Consider the following 19,262-nt stretch of genomic DNA (forward strand, 5'->3'; position numbering starts at 1 on the left):
TTCCTGTTCTTGACTGAAGCTAATCTGTTCCTGACTCAAGCTAATCTGCTCCTGTTCTTGACTGAAGCTAATCTGTTCCTGACTGAAGCTAATCTGTTCCTGTTCTTGACTGAAGCTAATCTGTTCCTGACTGAAGCTAATCTGTTCCTGTTCTTGACTGAAGCTAATCTGTTCCTGACTGAAGCTAATATGTTCCTGACCGAAGCTAATCTGTTCCTGTTCTTGACTGAAGCTAATCTGTTCCTGACTCAAGCTAATCTGTTCCTGTTCTTGACTGAAGCTAATATGTTCCTGACCGAAGCTAATCTGTTCCTGTTCTTGACTGAAGCTAATCTGTTCCTGACTCAAGCTAATCTGTTCCTGTTCTTGACTGAAGCTAATCTGTTCCTGACTGAAGCTAATCTGCTCCTGTTCTTGACTGAAGCTAATCTGTTCCTGACTGAAGCTAATCTGTTCCTGTTCTTGACTGAAGCTAATCTGTTCCTGACTGAAGCTAATATGTTCCTGATTGAAGCTAATCTGTTCCTGTTCTTGACTGAAGCTAATCTGTTCCTGACTGAAGCTAAACTGTTCCTGACTGAAGCTAATCTGTTCCTGTTCTTGACTGAAGCTAATCTGTTCCTGACTGAAGCTAAACTGTTCCTGAATGAAGCTAATCTGTTCCTGACTGAAGCTAATCTGTTCCTGTTCTTGACTGAAGCTAATCTGTTCCTGACTGAAGCTAAACTGTTCCTGACTGAAGCTAATCTGTTCCTGTTCTTGACTGAAGCTAATCTGTTCCTGACTGAAGCTAATATGTTCCTGACCGAAGCTAATCTGTTCCTGTTCTTGACTGAAGCTAATCTGTTCCTGACTCAAGCTAATCTGTTCCTGTTCTTGACTGAAGCTAATATGTTCCTGACCGAAGCTAATCTGTTCCTGTTCTTGACTGAAGCTAATCTGTTCCTGACTCAAGCTAATCTGTTCCTGTTCTTGACTGAAGCTAATCTGTTCCTGACTGAAGCTAATCTGCTCCTGTTCTTGACTGAAGCTAATCTGTTCCTGACTGAAGCTAATCTGTTCCTGTTCTTGACTGAAGCTAATCTGTTCCTGACTGAAGCTAATATGTTCCTGATTGAAGCTAATCTGTTCCTGTTCTTGACTGAAGCTAATCTGTTCCTGACTGAAGCTAAACTGTTCCTGACTGAAGCTAATCTGTTCCTGTTCTTGACTGAAGCTAATCTGTTCCTGACTGAAGCTAAACTGTTCCTGAATGAAGCTAATCTGTTCCTGACTGAAGCTAATCTGTTCCTGTTCTTGACTGAAGCTAATCTGTTCCTGACTGAAGCTAAACTGTTCCTGACTGAAGCTAATCTGTTCCTGACTGAAGCTAATCTGTTCCTGTTCTTGACTGAAGCTAATCTGTTCCTGATTGAAGCTAATCTGTTCCTGACAGAACCTAATCTGTTCCTGACTGAAAATAAACTGTTCCTGACCGAAGTTAAACTGTTCCTGACTGAACTTAAACTGTTTCCGATTGAAACTATCCTGAAATGTTAAAATATGCTTCTAAATACACCCAAAATCAACACAAAAAGTACCAAAACTATCACAACACAGGTGAAACTGCAACAAAACTGAATTTCAACACAAAAAACTTGCAAAATTGCCCCAAAAAGCCAAAATTACCCTGAAACGTTCAAATATGCCAGCAATAACATTGAAAATCACCAAAACAGCCTTTTTTTTTTTTTTTTTTTTTTTTTTTACCACAAAACAGATGAAATTACAACAAATACTCAAATTTGGCTCCAAACATATGCAAAATAACCACACAAAAAAACAGCCAAAATTACCTCCAAAAGACACAGAATCACCACAAAAACAGCCAAAACTACCTCACCTTTAATGGACTTTTCATCATTTCTGAGCCTCAGAACTTCATCAGTGCAGCAGATAGAACCATGACATTTAGGAGGAGAAACACATCTGAGTTCTGGTAAAAACTGACTCCAGATCAGTTTAAATCCATCCAGGCATCCCAGTCTGAACACTGAATCTGGTTTCTCTTACAAACTGCAACCAAAGCAGCACAACAAAGAGAACATAAAGACACAAAATTGTCGCATGCATGTGAAATCACCAAAAAACAATGAAAAAAACACCACAGAAACACACAAAATGCTGTTGCTCTCGAGGTGAAATGACCATAAAAAACAGGAGATCACCACATAAAGATGTAAAATCAAAACAAAAACACACAAAAACTCCACCAGAAGAGGTGAAACTACGACATGATGCAAAGTCTAACGATAAACCTGGTTTCTGTTGTTTCCTCTCTACCCAGCTGTGGTCATCAGTATTATGGGATTTATCCTAGTGTGGACAGTTTAGAGTTCGAGAAACAATCGTTGGTTCCTGGATGTGTTTCTGGTTTCTGATAATTCACCAGAGAAAACTCTAAAAAGGTTCTTCTGGGTGAACTTTAGTGTTGGTAGGAGGTTGGTCACAACTATTAGAGACGATGGAAGGAGCATTTTACACTCATTTTGATTGTTCAGTTTAACAGAAGCTACACTCTACAACCTAAATTTTGATCATTTTTGACAATTTGGGATCATTTTGGAGAAACTGTGCCATTTTGGGCAAAAACTGAGTAATTTAGGGGAAGTTTCTGATCGTTTTGGGTGAGTTTTAGGGTTATTTTGGACATTTTTTGACTACTTTCACTCCATTTGTGAGTCATTCTGGACAAGTTTGGGGGGGGGTCATTGTGGATAAACTTTAAGGCTTATCAGCATGTTGGTGGTTGGTCAGATTAAGTTCTAGCAAAATACAAACTCATTCTGGACGATTTTTGTTTTGCTTTGGGTGGATTTTTGTCTGATTTTGAACAACTGTCGAGTCCACTTGGATACATTTTGACTAATTGGACACATTTGGATCATTTGAGTAATTACTGTGTCCTTCTTAAATAATTTTGAACAGTTTTTGAGTTATTTAACAATTTCCGTGACATTTTGGATGATTTTGAACAATAAAGAGTCATTTAAGACATTTCAAGACTGACTTTGAACAACTTTTGTGTCATTTGGAACAAGGTTTTAAACTCATTTTCAAATAAGTTTGAATAATTCTATCTAAAGACGTAGAAAACTTCAAAAAGGTCATTGTGGGTAAACTTTAATGTTGGTAGGAGGTTGGTTGGAACTATCAGAGACCATGAAAGGAGAAGACCATCTTCTATGTTCCTTCATGCTCAGTATGAGTACAGAACACTGGAGAACCCAGCGATGCTTTGTCTCTTTTAGTCTATTTGACTTCAGTTGAACCACTGGTGGCTTCAGTTGCATTGAGCAGCTCAGAACTTTTAGTTTTTAAACAGAATCAGTTTACAGCTAACCATTGTCATTTTGGTGTGATGTCACCATTCACCATTCCATTGAAAAGGAAAAAGACCAAACACATGGTTGTTGACGACAGCAGACAGAACCTTTTCTCTGGACAGTGATGGAACAGAAGAGGTAGCAGCTTTGGGTTCAGTTATCACACTGGAAAAAAAGCTTATTTCAGGGAACTTTTACCTTGAAATACGTGAAAATCTGCCAATAGAATAAGTGAAAAATGTCTTAGGCAGATTTCTTGAAGTAAGATCTTATGTTTAGAATATTGAGATCTTAAAGTTATCTCGGAAAACATATTTTAGGCTCTGTTTTACCAGGATTGTCAAGCTTAGGCGTCTTAAAATAAGCCAGATATACTTAAAAAATAGTTTTCCCCTCAAAAATAGATTCTTGCTTTCACGTAACCTCCTAATCTGAGATGTATTAACCCTCCTGTTGTCCTCATTTATAGGCACAAAAAATATTGTTTCCTTGTCTGAAAAAAATCCCCAAAAATCTGCAAAAAAATCCCCCAAATTTAAATTTCAGAGGATGAAACCAGTAAAACATCTGGATGATATGAAGAACATCTGGACAGACAGATGCTGCAGTGACTGAACTAAAGGCTGAATTCAGAGACACATCAGTGGGTTTGAAGATGTCTGAGTCTTGAAAACATCGAACAGTTAAAAGATTTTAAAACATATCTGCAGAGTGAAACTGATCAGTGATGTCACTTCACTGATCAGACGCTGTGATTGGCTTTCATTTGCTGAGTCATCGTCCACATCGCTGAGTCACACTCTGAATCCGCAACACATTGAAACTCTTCACTGAAGCTGCAGCTCAGAGTCCTGAAACCTCCTGAGAAATCCAACCTTCTGCCTCCGTTCCCTGGGAGGTTCTCCTGATGAGCTGCTTCCAGATGGACTGTTGAAGTGAATTCATTCAGACTGAAGTCAGGTTCATATTCCTCAGAGAGACTTTGATCATTTACATGAGATAGAACAAAGCAGAATAGATGGTTTCGGGTGAACGAGTCCTCAGCTCTCTCAGCATCTTCAGACACTTTCATGGAAATCACTACTTCCTGCTCACAGTTTTTTTATTCCAAGAATCAAGAATCTTTATTGTCATTGTGTTTTCACACAGCAAAATTATGATTGGTGACTCCCAGCCATAGATTTAAAAGAAAGTAGAAAAAGCTGGTGTTCTTCTTCCCTGAACAACGCCAGCTTCATGGAATTACTACTTTACCCCCATCATGAGGTCACTTTACGACCAAGTGTCCTGTTACAGACATGACGGAAAATGAGAGAACACTGTCACAAAGAGACAAAAACACATAGAACCACAACCCCACAACTCTGCTCATATAACTACAACATCTAGACCTCTATGAACCTCTAACCACTGCTAGCTGCTAACTGCTAGCTAACCTTTGTCTTTTACAGTTGCTGCACCCAGCCATAGACTGTACCCAGCAGATGTGCTGCTGCCCCTTCAGGCCATTAATAGAACTGCACTGACAGTAAATCCCAGATCAGGAAACATGTAAACTCTGTGTAGCTCCGCCCCCTCATTGCTTCCAGGTAAACCAATCAGAATGAGCCTCTCAGTCCTCCAGGTTTATTGACTTCCTGCTTCTGCTAAACTCTGAAACGTCTAAAAACTGACTGGATGTTCTGCCGTTAGAGTGAACACGAGTCCTCGTGCACTGAGAACACAGGATTACTGGGAACATTCAGGGAACGTTCGATGATTGCTTGCTAAAGGTTCCCTGAAAGTAGGGTTGCCACCTTTCAGAAACGAAAATAAAGGACGTCCACCACGGCTCCTCAGGGCCACAGTTCAGTAAAATTGAACAGATATTCACAGATTCAGACTTCCAGCATCAATAACTCATTAGACATACATCAAAACATAAACGATGCCTCTTTCCCATCGTTGTAAGGCAGACAATGTGCTACAAGCCCAGTTTGATCAAAGTAGCTGTCTATCAAGTTGCAGGAATAACATTGGTGTCAACTGGAGCCAGTTGAAGGCTGCAGTGATTCTGGTGACACTACAGTGGATCAGAGTGACATTATTGAATATTTGTGTCTCTCTTCGCTGTTGTAGCAGTTTTGCAATTTGCAGACGGTACCTATTCCCTCTATAGACACCAACGTTATTTTTGCAACTTGAAAGACAGCTACTTTAGATAAAACTGGGCTTGTAGCACATTATCTACCTTACAACGATGGGAAAGAGGCATCGTTTATGTTTTAACAACCTTTATCTAATGAGTTACTGATGCTGGAAGTCTGAATCTGTGAATATCTTTCCAACTTTACCAAACAAGGGGCCACAACCACCCAAGGAGTGGTTTATTTAATTTAGAAAAAAGCATTTAGTCATACCTAAAGCTTTAAGTGCTTTATTAACACAAAACTAAGAGTTCTGTGTTGTTTTATGATCACAGGTTCTGTCTAAAAAGATGTGGCGTCATTTTAAACAGTGAAACCAAACTAATACTAGAAAAGCACTCAGAGAGCGCAGACCTCCGCCAAGGATATTGACATTCCCACAGAAAGGAAAACCACATACTAAAAAATTTAAAGTGATCCAGGATCCTTTCCGGATTGCTACCAAAATTAAATCAGCTCTTCCTCTAAAAAATTTCATGTGAATCTGCCCAGGCGTTTTTGAGTTATCTTGCTAACGGACGGACAGACGGACAGACGGACAGACGGCGGGTGTCACATAACCACCTTGGCGGAGGTAAAAATGTAATGGCCAACCAGTGTGTAATACTGGATTCTGCAAAAACACAAACAACTGAATGCAGAATACTGGATAAAGAAATTCTCTACAGATATTTTTCCCATCTAAATCTTTTCTTAACACAATGAATGTATTATTTATGTGTGTATGAATGTATTTACTGATTTATTTATTTAGTACCGTTAACATATCAGAGTTCATATTTTAAAAAATAAAGCATTTAAAATACTATTAAACAACTTATGCATTTATTGAGTCAGTAAAATCCTGTAGAGTCTACGGCCACATTAGTCTGACTATAATCATCCTCTGGTAAATTCACAACCATGTACTGATGTCTCTTACCAAAGGAACTTCAGGAGATGATTAGATGATGATAAACTGTGACCTGCTGGTTGGTTCTCTCTGTTCTCATGTTTCTTACATGTTGTTCTCCTGATGCTGCCTTACTTCAGTCTATGAGCAACAGAAAACACAGTTTGCCCTGTACATACTGTCAGGGTTCCAGTCTGTGCTTTTGAAAAAGTTTTTTCTTCTTTGGATGTGGTGGAGTTTTGGGTGTAGACATTTTCAAACAAGCGGGAGCAGCAGCGTCTGTAACCAGGAAACCCACAGCAGAACCAGCAAACAGAAAAGTGTATCCGCTGGACCTCCATCAGGTCCTCACTACATAGGTCTAAGGAAGATGAAACTGGCTGCTCTTAATATTTCCTGTTTTATTTTGTTTATTATGTAGTTTTGATGCGTGTGACAGACGTGTATGGGACATTTATGAAAATACGGAACAATTAGCGTCCCGTATTGAATCAATACGGGATGCCACAATTAATTGTCAAATAAAGGACAAGTCCGTATTTTAAGGGACGGGTGGCAACCCTACCTGAACGTTCCCTGATGTTCCGCAAACATTAACCCGCAAGAAACCTTTGAGAACGTTCCCTTACAGTCCCTGAAGGTTCAGCAACTAATAACGTACAGGGAATGTTTGCATTATGTTCCCTGAAGGTTCACCGAACAGTAATCTTTAGGGAACATTCCATAAAGGTTTTCTGAAGGTTCCATGAAGGTTCAGCAAATAGAAACATTCAAAAAACACTTAACGATTCCCTGACTATTCCCTCATTCAGAGAATGTTCCTTGAATGTTAAATGGAAACCACAACTTTATTTGAAACTAACAAACAGAAACAGTACTGGAGAAGAGGACCCGGTGGAGGAACTGCTGGTTCCACGATGTTCTTCACTTCTTCTTCTTGAACCTGAAGAACAGAACAGAATGTCAGGAGAACCTCATCAGAACCACCTGGACCCAAACCGAACAGGTGAACTCACCTGGAACCGCCACGACGCTGCCGGTCCAGACCCAGACGCTTCCTGTCCGAGAAGGACGGTCTGGAAGGAGACAGGCAGACAGTGAGACAGGTGGACAGACAGACAGACAGGTGGACAGACAGGTGGACAGACAGACAGGTGGACAGACAGGTGGACGGACAGACAGGTGGACGGACAGACAGGTGGACAGCCAGGTGGACGGACAGACAGGTGGACGGACAGACAAGTGGACGGACAGGTGGACGGACAGACAGGTGGACAGCCAGGTGGACGGACAGACAAGTGGACGGACAGGTGGACGGACAGACAGGTGGACAGCCAGGTGGACGGACAGACAAGTGGACAGACAGGTGGACAGCCAGGTGGACGGACAGACAGGTGGACGGACAGACAGGTGGACGGACAGACAAGTGGACGGACAGGTGGACGGACAGACAGGTGGACAGCCAGGTGGACGGACAGACAAGTGGACGGACAGGTGGACGGACAGACAGGTGGACAGCCAGGTGGACGGACAGACAAGTGGACGGACAGACAAGTGGACGGACAGGTGGACGGACAGACAAGTGGACGGACAGACAGGTGGACAGCCAGGTGGACGGACAGACAGGTGGACAGACAAGTGGACGGACAGACAAGTGGACGGACAGGTGGACGGACAGACAGGTGGACAGCCAGGTGGACGGACAGACAAGTGGACGGACAGGTGGACGGACAGACAGGTGGACGGACAGACAGGTGGACAGCCAGGTGGACGGACAGACAGGTGGACAGACAAGTGGACGGACAGACAAGTGGACGGACAGACAGGTGGACGGACAGACAAGTGGACGGACAGACAGGTGGACGGACAGACAGGTGGACGGACAGGTGAATAGACAGACAGACGGACTCACCCAGCTCTGAACTGTCTCACTGACTTGCTGCTGGTATTGGTCAGCTCTTTATCAAACACCGACTTCCTGCCTCTTTTTGCTGCTTTCTGATTGGCTGCTGCAGAGACACAGTTTCTGTTAGAATCTGTGATCCAATCAAATCATTTCCTAACTAAATATTAAATTCCTGCTGATAGTTGACTCCTGCTGAACCCTCTGATTGGCTGGGATCCCTGCCCTCTGATTGGCTGGGATCCCTGCCCTCTGATTGGCTGGGATCCCAGCCCTCTGATTGGCTGGGATCCCAGCCCTCTGATTGGTCAGACCTGTGCTGGGCTCCTCCTCCATCATGGCTCTCGCTCTCTTGGGCCGCCTCTCTCTCTTGGCCGCCCGCTCAGCGAACATCTGGGCCTTCAGGATCTCGAACTGAGCGCGCTCCTCAGCCTGACATCACAACATCAGTTATTATTGATTAATGGAGGTTTATTTATTGATTTATTGATTGCTGGTTTACCGTCGGCTCCTTCTTCTTCCCCTCCTTCAGGAACTTCTGCCTCTTCTTCTTCCCTCTGAGAGCCAGATCAAAGTCCTGCAGAGCCTTGGACACTAAAGGACACAAATACACATCAGTATACAGTACTACACAGTACTACACAGTACTACACAGTACTACACAGTACTACACAGTACAGCTGGAGTTCTATAAAGTGTTACACTTCTACACAGTACTAAGTACAGTGTGTATTTGTACTTACTTCTACTTTGTTTTCTTTCTTGTTGAGTCTGAAACCAGACTCTCTGTGATTGACAGGAGGCGGAGCCATCGAGACGTTTCTGAGCTACACTCAACTACACACACACACACACACACACACACACACACACACACACACACACACACACACACACACACACACACACACACACACACACACACACACACACACACACACACACACACACACACACACACACACACACACACACACACACACACACACACACACACACACACACACACACACACACACTTAATTACACATCTGTAACAAGGAGTGTACAGGTGTAGATGTCTACAGGTCTACATGTGTACAAGTGTACAGGTCTACAATTCTACAGGTACACAGTGGGCTGGGACTTGGAAATCTCGAAAATTTGACCCCCTCCAAATTGCTTTTATTTTTGTTTTTCTTATAGTAGAATAAAAATCCAGTTCAACAAAAAAAATCAAGTCAAACGGTCTATTCTTTAAAAAGTTCGGCCAGTTTGAATCTCAGGAAATGACACATTCCACAGGCGTAAAAAAATTGATATTTGAGCTTTTCATTCTATTTCTTTTTGAGAAATTAATAATTTTTACCTGAGATTTTAACAATATTCAGGTTTACCTGCTCCAAATTTTCTTAATTGCTTAAATTTAGAAGATTTCTGCAAAGTTTGAAAAAGATATAGTAAATTTTCACTTTTTTTCTGAGACTATTTTCATGAACCACCCAGAATATTTTCACTTGCCAGAAGCCAGATATGGGAAAGTATATATTTTCTGAAAGAATAGGATGTCAGGTGTTGAAAAATACAAGTGTCAGAAAATCTGGCTTATGGCAACTCTCACAGATCAAATTTTACTGAAGAAGGTCTAAGTTCCCCTGTGTGGGCGATTGATGTTAACACGTATGTGTCCAAACTGTAAGTAGTACTTCTAATATACACAAACTTTGCAGTATAAAAGACTTCTAGATGTCTCTAAGTGTAACAACTGCCTTCAAATTTTGAAAATGGTCATTTAAGGCATCAATTTAGGGCAGACTTCATTAAAAATTCTTGAAATTTGGTAGATTTTTCCAGTTTAGACTTCATGTTTCACTGTTATGTTTTTTGTAAAGTAGTCATTTACTCTGCATAGAATTAGTTAATAAAACATTTGAAGGCAATATCATGTCTCGCCTTTCAAATTTACGTTTAATCACCAAATTCCATCGGTGGAACCCTACACTTATGTCTAGAAAAATCTCCCTGCAGCCTTAACCCTTTAAGCTTCAGTCAATTCCAGCCGTTTTCAGTACAAAAAAAAAAAAAATCGCTAATATTCTATTTTTAAATAAAAAAAATTACGAAAAATACAGGGAATATTGGACGGGCATCGCGAGGTGCATTTCCTTGAAAATGACCGATTCGGGGATTTTATACCGACTTCAGGACATGTTTTGGACAAAATAGTTTACTGGCTTGTGTCATCTGATGTAAAAGGTTGGATTATGGCCGTTTTTTGTGGAATCTTTTTTTCTGTGTGTAATAATAAACCCGGAAATGTGAGTCGCGCTGTGTGCGTTGAAGCCGTGTATAGAGAACGGATGGATGAATATTTGTTTTTGTCGGACAAATGTGTTTTTCTCACCCGCTGTGGTAATCGCATCTGAAAGTGGTTTATACCGGCGGATTCATGAGAATCTAAGCTTTCCATCGGCGTATAGTGTTTGTATAATCGGGTTTGCGGCCGTCGGACATTCTTGAAATTCCTATGCAAATTAGTAGGTGTACCGCCGGCGGTACACCGACGACGCACTGAACCGTAAAGGGTTAACTTTTTAATATAATTTAAAGATATCTTTTTAGATGTATTCCCAAGTATATTGCGGTTGAAATGAGCCCTCAATCACTACCAGGGGATGATTTTTAGCCAAGATATTACATTTTTTCCAAAAAATAAGCCGAGCAGCCCACTGTGAGGTGTACAAGTGTACAGGTCTACAAGTTTACAGGTCGACAAGTGTACAGTTCTACAAGTCTACAGGTCCACAGGTCTACAGATCTACATGTCTACAGGTCTACAGGTCTACAGATCTACAGGTCTACAGATCTACAGGTCTACAGATCTACAGGTCTACAGATCTACAGGTCTACAGATCTACAGATCTACAGATCTACAGGTCTACAGGTCTACAGGTCTACAGGTCTACAGATCTACAGATCTACAGATCTACAGGTCTACAGGTCTACAGGTCTACAGGTCTACAGGTCTACAGATCTACAGATCTACAGATCTACAAGTCTACAAGTCTACAGGTCTACAGGTCTACAAGTTTACAGGTCGACAAGTGTACAGTTCTACAAGTCTACAGGTCCACAGGTCTACAGATCTACATGTCTACAGATCTACATGTCTACAGATCTACATGTCTACAGGTCTACAGGTCTACAGGTCTACAGGTCTACATGTCTACATGTCTACATGTCTACATGTCTACATGTCTACATGTCTACATGTCTACAGATCTACAGCTCTACAGCTCTACAAGTCTACAAGTCTACAAGTCTACAGGTCTACAGGTCTACAGGTCTACAGGTCTACAGGTCTACAGGTCTACCTTGGCCTCAGACGCTGCCAGCTCTCTTTCTTCTCTCTCCAGCTTCGTCACAGCTTCCACGTCTTTCTCCAGCTTGGAGATCAGATCTCTGAACTTCAGGACGACCTCTGGACACACAGGAAGTCTGGTCAGAATTCACCTGTACAAACCCAGACAGGTGAGCCCCCTGCTCTGGGGTCAGGTGTGCGTACCTGGTGGCAGGACGCGAGCCTTCACGCTGTTCTTGGCTGACTTCACCACCTCCTTCAGCATCTTCCTCTCAGATTCTCCCACCAGAGACACCGACCGCCCCGACCGGCCAGCTCTGGCCGTCCGCCCCACCCGGTGGACGTAGTGTTTGACCGTGGACGGCATGGTGAAGTTAATCACCTGGAGGGGACAGGTGGGCACAGACAGGTGATGACACGTGAGACAGACAGGTGAGTACCTTCAGCATTCTAACGGAACTCTCACCGTTTTAACTCCGTCGATGTCCAAACCTCGAGCTGCTACGTCCGTCGCCACCAAGATGTCGATCTGTTCATCTTTAAAACGTCTGGAGGAAAAAACAAATAAGAAAACTGTCAGAGACGAAGCAAACCAGGAGAACGACGGCACAACGGTCCTGACGGCGGGTACCTGAGGTTCTCCAGTCTCTGGTTCTGGCTCAGTTCTCCGTGAAGTTCTCCGACCTTCAGCCCCATCAGGCCCAGCAGGATGTGCAGCCGGTGAGCCTGTTTCCTGGTCTGGGTGAACAACATGACGTGGTCCTGGAAGGTCCGGGTCAGGAGAGCTGACAACACAGACGGGTACTCTAGTACTACTGCAGTATTACTACAGTACTATAAGCAGTACTGCTGGTAGCACTGCTGGTAGTACAGCAGTATTACCAGCAGTACTGCAGTACTACCTACCTGCCACCACGGCCTCTCGGTCTCCTTCTCTGTGAGGTCGGATTCGGACGAACTCTTGCCGGAGGAACGGAGCCACATCAGTGTTGCTGTTGACAAAGATCCTGATTGGCTGCTTCAGCGACACTGCAGCCAGGTCCTTCACCTGGAGACACGGGTCACATGACAACAGGTCACATGACACACCTGGACACTCAGGTCACACGACAACAGGTAAGACACGGTACCTCGTCTGTCATGGTAGCAGAGAACAGCATCGTCTGTCTGTTGTATGAGCACAACCTGATGATCTCCTTCATCTGCTCTTCAAAGTACTCGTCCAGCATCCTGAGAGAACCACAGAGAACCATTAGGAACCACAGAGAACCATTAAGAACCACAGAGAACCATTAAGAACCACAGAGAACCTGTCAGCCTCGTCCAGGATCAGGATCTCGATGTGGGTCAGCTCAAAGCTGGGCGTGTTGTGTAGGTGATCGATGAGCCGACCAGGTGTAGCGATCAGAACATCTGGCCCCGCCCTCAGCGCTGCCTCCTGAGACTTCAGGTCCAGCCCACCTGGAGATAGAAGGGACAGGTGAGTCCAGGTCCAGTGGGCAGAGACAGAAGTACCTGAACAGGTGGAGAGTCGCACCGACGGCCAGGCAGGTGGTGATGGAGGTGAATTGGGCCAGCTGACGGGCCACCGAGTGGACCTGGATCCCCAGCTCTCTGGTCGGAACCAGGACCAGAACCCGGGTCACCTGGGACGTCCTGGGCTTAAAGACCAAACGCTCCAACACTGGAAGCATGAAGGCTGCCGTCTTCCCTGGAGGACAGAAACCAGTGGGTTAATCAGACTTGAACCAGTAAGACATACTGGTCCCACTATAATGAACTGGTCCCAGTATAATGAACTGGTCCCAGTCCTACCTGTCCCAGTATAATGAACTGGTCCCAGTCCTACCTGTCCCAGTAGCAGCACAGGCACACAGGTCTCTCCCCAGCAGGCCGACAGGAACACAGGCCTTCTGGATGGGAGTCGGCTGCTTAAAGCCCAGAGCAGTGACGGCCTGGAGGGAGACAACAGGAAGTGATGATGATGACAACAGTAAAAACAACACCACCAGTAAAAACAACAACAAAAGTAAAAACAACAACAGTGAAAACAACAACATCAGTGATAACGGTGACAACAAAAATAACAACAACAGAAACAAAGATGATAACAATACAAACAAGAACAACAATGCCAGAAACAATGGCAGAAATAGCAACAACACAACAATAATAACAACAGCTACAACAAGCGGAGGCAACAACAAGCGGAGGCAACAACAAGCGGAGGCTACACTACCACCATCATTGAACATTTTGTGTGTTTTTCACTCTGCTCAAATCTTACCTAAAGAATAGGAATTACTTTGCATCTATACGTAACTTCACATCTGAGCAGACAGTAATTACATGTGGAGTTCCCCAAGGTTCCATTCTGGGGCCTCTTCTGTTTAACATCTATATGCTCCCACTGGCTCAGATTATTGAAAACAATAATGTAAGTTACCATAGCTATGCAGATGACACGCAGATCTACATTACAATGTCCCCAGGAGACCATGGCCCTATACAGGTGCTGGGAAAGTGTATTGAACAGATAAATGAGTGGCTGTGTCAGAACTTTCTTCATTTAAATAAAGACAAAACTGAGGTAATGGTTTTTGGAGCCAAGGAAGGGCGATTAAAGGTGAACCTAGAGCTTCAGTCTTTACAGTTAAAAACTGCAGACCAGGCCAGAAATCTGGGTGTGGTGATGGACTCAGAACTCAGTTTTGGAAAACACATTAAAGCAGTTACAAAGTCGGCTTACTATCACTTAAAAACATCTCAAGAATTAAAGGGCTGATGTCTCAGCAGGACCTGGAAAAGCTCGTCCATGCATTTATTTTCAGTCGGCTTGATTACTGTAACAGTATCTTTACAGGTCTACCCAAAAAAACACTCAAACAACTGCAGCAGATTCAAAATTCTGCTGCCTGAGTCCTCACTAAAACCAAGAAAGGAGATCATATCACTCCAGTTTTAAAGTCCTTACACTGGCTTCCTGTCACTCAGAGGGTAGATTTTAAAGTCCTGCTGCTGGTCTACAAAGCTTTAAATGGTCTAGGACCAAAATACATCAGAGACCTCCTGACTCAGTATGAACCACCCAGACCACTCAGGTCATCTGGATCAGATCTTCTAGTAGTTCCTAGAGTAAAAACCAAACACGGAGAAGCTGCATTCAGCTTCTATGCCCCATATATATGGAACAAACTCCCAGAAAACTGTAGATCAGCTGAAACTCTCAGCACATTTAAATCCATTCTGAAGACGTACCTGTTCTCAGCTGCTTTTGATGAAACTATTTTAAGTTATTTTAACGCTTATTTTATGACAGTTATTTTAAACAGCCCTAGTTTTCTAACTTCTGTTTTTGATCTTTTTACTGTTCTGCCCTTGTTTTTTTAATGATTTCATAAATGTTTTCTTTTAATAATTGTTGTCATCTTCTGTCTTAATGTCTTTGTAAAGCCTCGTTGTTGAAATGTGCTATAGAAATACATTTGCCTTGCTGGATCAACCACAACCGTTCTGTCGGTTCTCACCACGTTTCATGCTGCAGATCTAGAACCTTACAGAGGTCCACAAATAGAACGGTTCTCAGGTCTGAGTTTAGATCCTGACGTTTGTTGACTGAACAACAGGAACAACAGGAACCACAGGAACAGCAGGAACCCAGGCAAACTGAAACTCTCAGGAACCGTTTTTTCTATTGGACAGCTCAGCTGTCAGCCAATGAGAACAGACCAATGGTAGCACAGCTTGGCCCCGCCCCACACCTGCTGCAGCTGAATCAGAGAAGGTCGTGAAGGACTGAACACCCAAGCTGGACTTCATTTTCAGTCCTGGAGGAGACCTGAACCTGAAGCTGGACTCTTGAAGCTTCTATTCTCTGCTGGAGGACGGACGGTGAGGAACAGAGCAGCTGCTGGTGGGAGGAGTTCTGATTTGCATTGTAAAACCGGTTCTAACAGCCATTCGGTTTTTCACCTGTTCTCCAGCACAGGTCAGCTTTGTTGTGTGGATGATGATGGTGAGCTAGATGAAGACCTCCCTCCTGGTTCAGGACTGTGATGCTGGTAGAACATCCACGCTGTTCCAACAGTTTTCCCTCTATTGTTTTTTGGACTCTGCAGTCTGATGTTTTTTGAATTGTCTGATTCCGTTTTTGAAAGCCAAGGACTGAAATTTATGGAATTGTAAAGATTACAGATTAGATTCTTTGTCGTTTTATTTTGTGATCTTTAATTTGATTCTTTGTTTTTTCCTTGATTTACATCAAAAGCTTCTGTTTAATAGAGACGGTTGAAAAGAACTTTGTGTTGTTTCTCTAGTTTTCCTCCAGAAGCCGAATCCAACCCACAAACAAGAACATCATATGTGTTCCACAGAGGAACCCGAGGAACCACAGCAGGACGTTTACCTTCAGGATGGGTCTGGACAGGTTCATGTCTTCGAAGGTCAGCTGATCGTCGTACTGAGACGCATCTTCGTAGAACGCCTCTGGAGCCTGAACACAAACACAGCTGTTACCATGGAAACACACTTCAGGAACCGGTGACATCAACATCTCCTCTTCCTGACCTCCTCCTCCACCTTCCTCTTCCTCCCCCGTCGCTCTTTCTCTCTGAGGGTATCTGACAGGACACAGGAAGAAAACCTTCAGAAACCCGGAAAACACTGCAGTAAAACACTACAAACCTGGATAATACTGCAGTAGAACACTACAAACCTGGATAATACTGCAGTAGAACACTACAAACCTGGATAATACTGCAGTAGAACACTACAAACCTGGATAATACTGCAGTAGAACACTACAAACCTGGATAATACTGCAGTAGAACACTACAAACCTGGATAATACTGCAGTAAAACACTACAAACCTGGATAATACTGCAGTAGAACACTACAAACCTGGATAATACTGCAGTAGAACACTACAAACCTGGATAATACTGCAGTAAAACACTACAAACCTGGATAATACTGCAGTAGAACACTACAAACCTGGATAATACTGCAGTAGAACACTACAAACCTGGATAATACTGCAGTAAAACACTACAAACCTGGATAATACTGCAGTAAAACACTACAAACCTGGATAATACTGCAGTAGAACGTTCTGGTGGACCTACCTGATCGGGTCAGAACCTCCTCATCGCTGGACCCAAACTCCTCCTCTTCATCCTCATCTTCATCCTCCTCTTCATCACTTCCAGCAGCTTCAGGCTTCACATCTTCACCTTCATCTTCTCGGTTCTCCGGGTTCTCCTCTGAGGAACCTTCAGCGGCTGACTTCTCCTCAGCCTTCCTCTTCTTCCTGATCTTCTCGATCTTCTGGTCCAGGGTCGTGATGGTTCTCTGTAACAGAAGAGAATGTCAGAGAACCACAGACACATGAGGGTTCCATGGTTCTAGCAGGGTTCTAGCAGGGTTCCATGGTCCTACCTTCTTCTTGAGCTGCTTCAGGACGTCCTCCATCCAGTCCTCGTCCGTCCCTCCCTCTCTCTCTCCAAAGTCAAAGTCACAGTTAAAGTCTCTCGACCCGCCGGACTTCTTCTTCCTGTTCAGGACGATGGGCTGCTCCTGGAGCACAACAACAAGAACAGTAATAAGAACAGCAACACAACAACAGTAACACAACAATAACTCTTTCTGAGGAAAGCTGGACCTCCTGACGTTCCCACCAGCCCCATCCTGGAGTGGAACCTTCTCCTTCCTGTTGGATGGAGCTCATTCCCCCCTGGAGGAGGAATGTTCAGCTGCTGGACATGAAGGTGGAGGCTCCACTGGACGTTACATCCGCCTGCCATCAGACTGCAGAACTCCTCACTGAGTGGTCATCAGGGGGCGCCACAGTCACATTAGGAGCTATGTGATCATTATTATAGAATGTCCATAGCCTGAGGTAGTTCTAGAGAACTTTTTTCCTCCACCTGTCAAAGTCACTTTTAATCACTAAATTCACTTTAATTTTTATACTTCCGTGCCTTGAAATGTGTGTGTTCTATATATTGAATTTTAATTTCACTTAGCACCCTATTGATATTAAAATTAGAATAGTTTATACACTGATCTTTACTGTTAATGTCACTAACCTGCCTTTTCTTGTTATTTTATGTTGTATGGAAGCTGCTGAAGTTTCCCTCAGGATGAATAAAGTATCCGTCAGATAGCATCATGAGCAGCACGGGGACGGTCCTGTCTCCTTCATGTTCACTCTACACCTCAGACTTCAGGTTCTGGTCTCAGTTCTGCACCTGCTGAAGTCCTCAGATGTTTCTGTATCAGCAGAGACCAGGTGGACATCTTCATGGACTGGACTCAACCACTTGCAGCTCAACATTTCAAAGACCAAGGAGCTGGTGATGAACTTCAGGAAACAGAGGATCCGTCCAGAACCGCTCACCATACATGGACCAGTGGTGGACATTATGGACTGCTACAGGTACCTGGGTGTCCACATGGACCAGAAACACAGACACTGTCCATCAGAAGGGTCAGAGCCAGCTGGACGTTCTCAGGAGGCTCAGATCGTTCTGCAGGAACATGCTGCAGATGTTCCAGCAATCGGTGCACTAACAGACTGAACATCAGGAGATCTGGACCAGGGCTGGAGGTCTGAGAGAGGAGGAAACACCTCCCACCCCCTGATGCCACACTGATCTCCTGTCAGAGAACCTGAGACCACAGGAGAACCTCAGACCACCTCAGGAGGTCCTTCCTGCCTGAGCCAACCAGACTTTACAGTTCCTCCCTTCTGCAGGAAGTTCTAATAGAACCAGGATCAGTCCGTCTGTTTACTGCAGCTCATTTTCTGTTCATCTCTCTACTTTCACGTACTAGTATACATTAACGGTCAGAACCGGAGCTCCGGACCGGATCTCCTCCACCGGGACTCACCTCCTGCTCGGACTCGGTGTCGGGCTCCTCGGGACTCTGATCCTCGTCCCGGATCGTCCCGATCAGACCCAGTTGCTCCATGTCGGACCGAGGACGGGTTCTGACGAAGGTCTCTCCAGTTTTATGTTCACACACAGACACACGTGTGTTGATGGAACCCGGAAGTGACGACATCGCATCTTCTTCGTGTTCTTCTTCATGGTTCCTCCATGGTTGGAGCCTCCTGCTGGAGACCAGAGGAACCTGTTAGAACATCTGTCGGGTTCTTTAGAGCAGTGGTTCTCAACCCTGTTCCTCAGGACCCCATGTCCTGCATGTTTTAGATGCTTTCCTTCTTCCAACACACCTGACTCAAATGATCAGCTCGTTATCAAGCCTCTGCAGAAGCCTGATGACCTCTGAGCTACTGAAGAAGGCCCAGCAGAGACTGCACTTCCTGAGGGTGATCAGAAAGAACAACATCTCCCAGAGACTGCTGGTGTCTTTCTACAGGTTCACCATGGAGAGCATCCTGGTGTTCTGTCTGTGTGTGGTACACCAGCTGTACGGTGGATCAGAGGGCCTCACTGCACAGGATCATCGACACGGCCCAAAACATCACAGACTGCCCTCTCCTCACACTTGAAGAGCTGCACCGCTCCCGTTGCCTCCGAAAGGCAGGAAAAATAACCCAGGACCCCTCTC

General features: G+C 44.0%; 1 protein-coding gene and 1 long non-coding RNA gene across 5 annotated transcripts; one reads left to right on the forward strand and one right to left on the reverse strand.

Annotated features, from left to right (window-relative positions):
* Window positions 1-7,272: 7,272 nt before the first annotated feature.
* On the reverse strand, window positions 7,273-18,762 carry LOC110969810 (DEAD (Asp-Glu-Ala-Asp) box polypeptide 27). Of its 2 annotated transcripts, none has more exons than XM_022219977.2 (20): window positions 18,579-18,762; window positions 17,124-17,261; window positions 16,811-17,036; window positions 16,253-16,305; window positions 16,092-16,178; window positions 13,536-13,641; window positions 13,224-13,397; window positions 12,997-13,147; window positions 12,817-12,916; window positions 12,593-12,734; window positions 12,318-12,471; window positions 12,153-12,234; window positions 11,891-12,068; window positions 11,700-11,806; window positions 9,090-9,183; window positions 8,849-8,940; window positions 8,661-8,778; window positions 8,356-8,449; window positions 7,460-7,519; window positions 7,273-7,386 (listed from the first exon to the last, which is right to left on the reverse strand). In XM_022219977.2, the coding sequence occupies exons 1-20, from the start codon at window positions 18,750-18,752 to the stop codon at window positions 7,368-7,370; spliced, it is 2,349 nt and encodes a 782-aa protein (XP_022075669.2). In that variant the 5' UTR covers window positions 18,753-18,762; the 3' UTR covers window positions 7,273-7,367. The 2 variants fall into 2 exon arrangements, with proteins under 2 accessions (XP_022075669.2, XP_022075668.2); XM_022219976.2 differs by having other exon boundaries at window positions 8,356-8,452; window positions 18,579-18,761.
* Window positions 11,156-11,647, forward strand: LOC127534195 (uncharacterized). Of its 3 annotated transcripts, none has more exons than XR_007942228.1 (3): window positions 11,156-11,213; window positions 11,358-11,477; window positions 11,526-11,647. It is a non-coding gene; the product is annotated as an uncharacterized LOC127534195 (long non-coding RNA). The 3 variants fall into 3 exon arrangements; XR_007942229.1 differs by having other exon boundaries at window positions 11,176-11,197; XR_007942230.1 differs by having other exon boundaries at window positions 11,208-11,229.
* Window positions 18,763-19,262: the final 500 nt, after the last annotated feature.

The sequence above is a fragment of the Acanthochromis polyacanthus genome, chromosome 5 (genome assembly GCF_021347895.1).
Source record: "Acanthochromis polyacanthus isolate Apoly-LR-REF ecotype Palm Island chromosome 5, KAUST_Apoly_ChrSc, whole genome shotgun sequence".
Taxonomy (NCBI): Eukaryota; Metazoa; Chordata; class Actinopteri; family Pomacentridae; genus Acanthochromis; species Acanthochromis polyacanthus.

Excerpts from the sequence above, each read along its gene's own strand:
- LOC110969810 (XM_022219976.2), bottom strand. The coding sequence starts at position 18,752 with ATGTCGTCACTTCCGGGTTCCATCAACACACGTGTGTCTGTGTGTGAA. Across the intron at positions 17,262-18,578 it reads ACACCGAGTCCGAGCAGGAG|GAGCAGCCCATCGTCCTGAA; the intron begins GTGAGTCCCGGT and ends GTTGTGCTCCAG. Across the intron at positions 13,148-13,223 it reads CACCACCTGCCTGGCCGTCG|GTGGGCTGGACCTGAAGTCT; the intron begins GTGCGACTCTCC and ends TTCTATCTCCAG.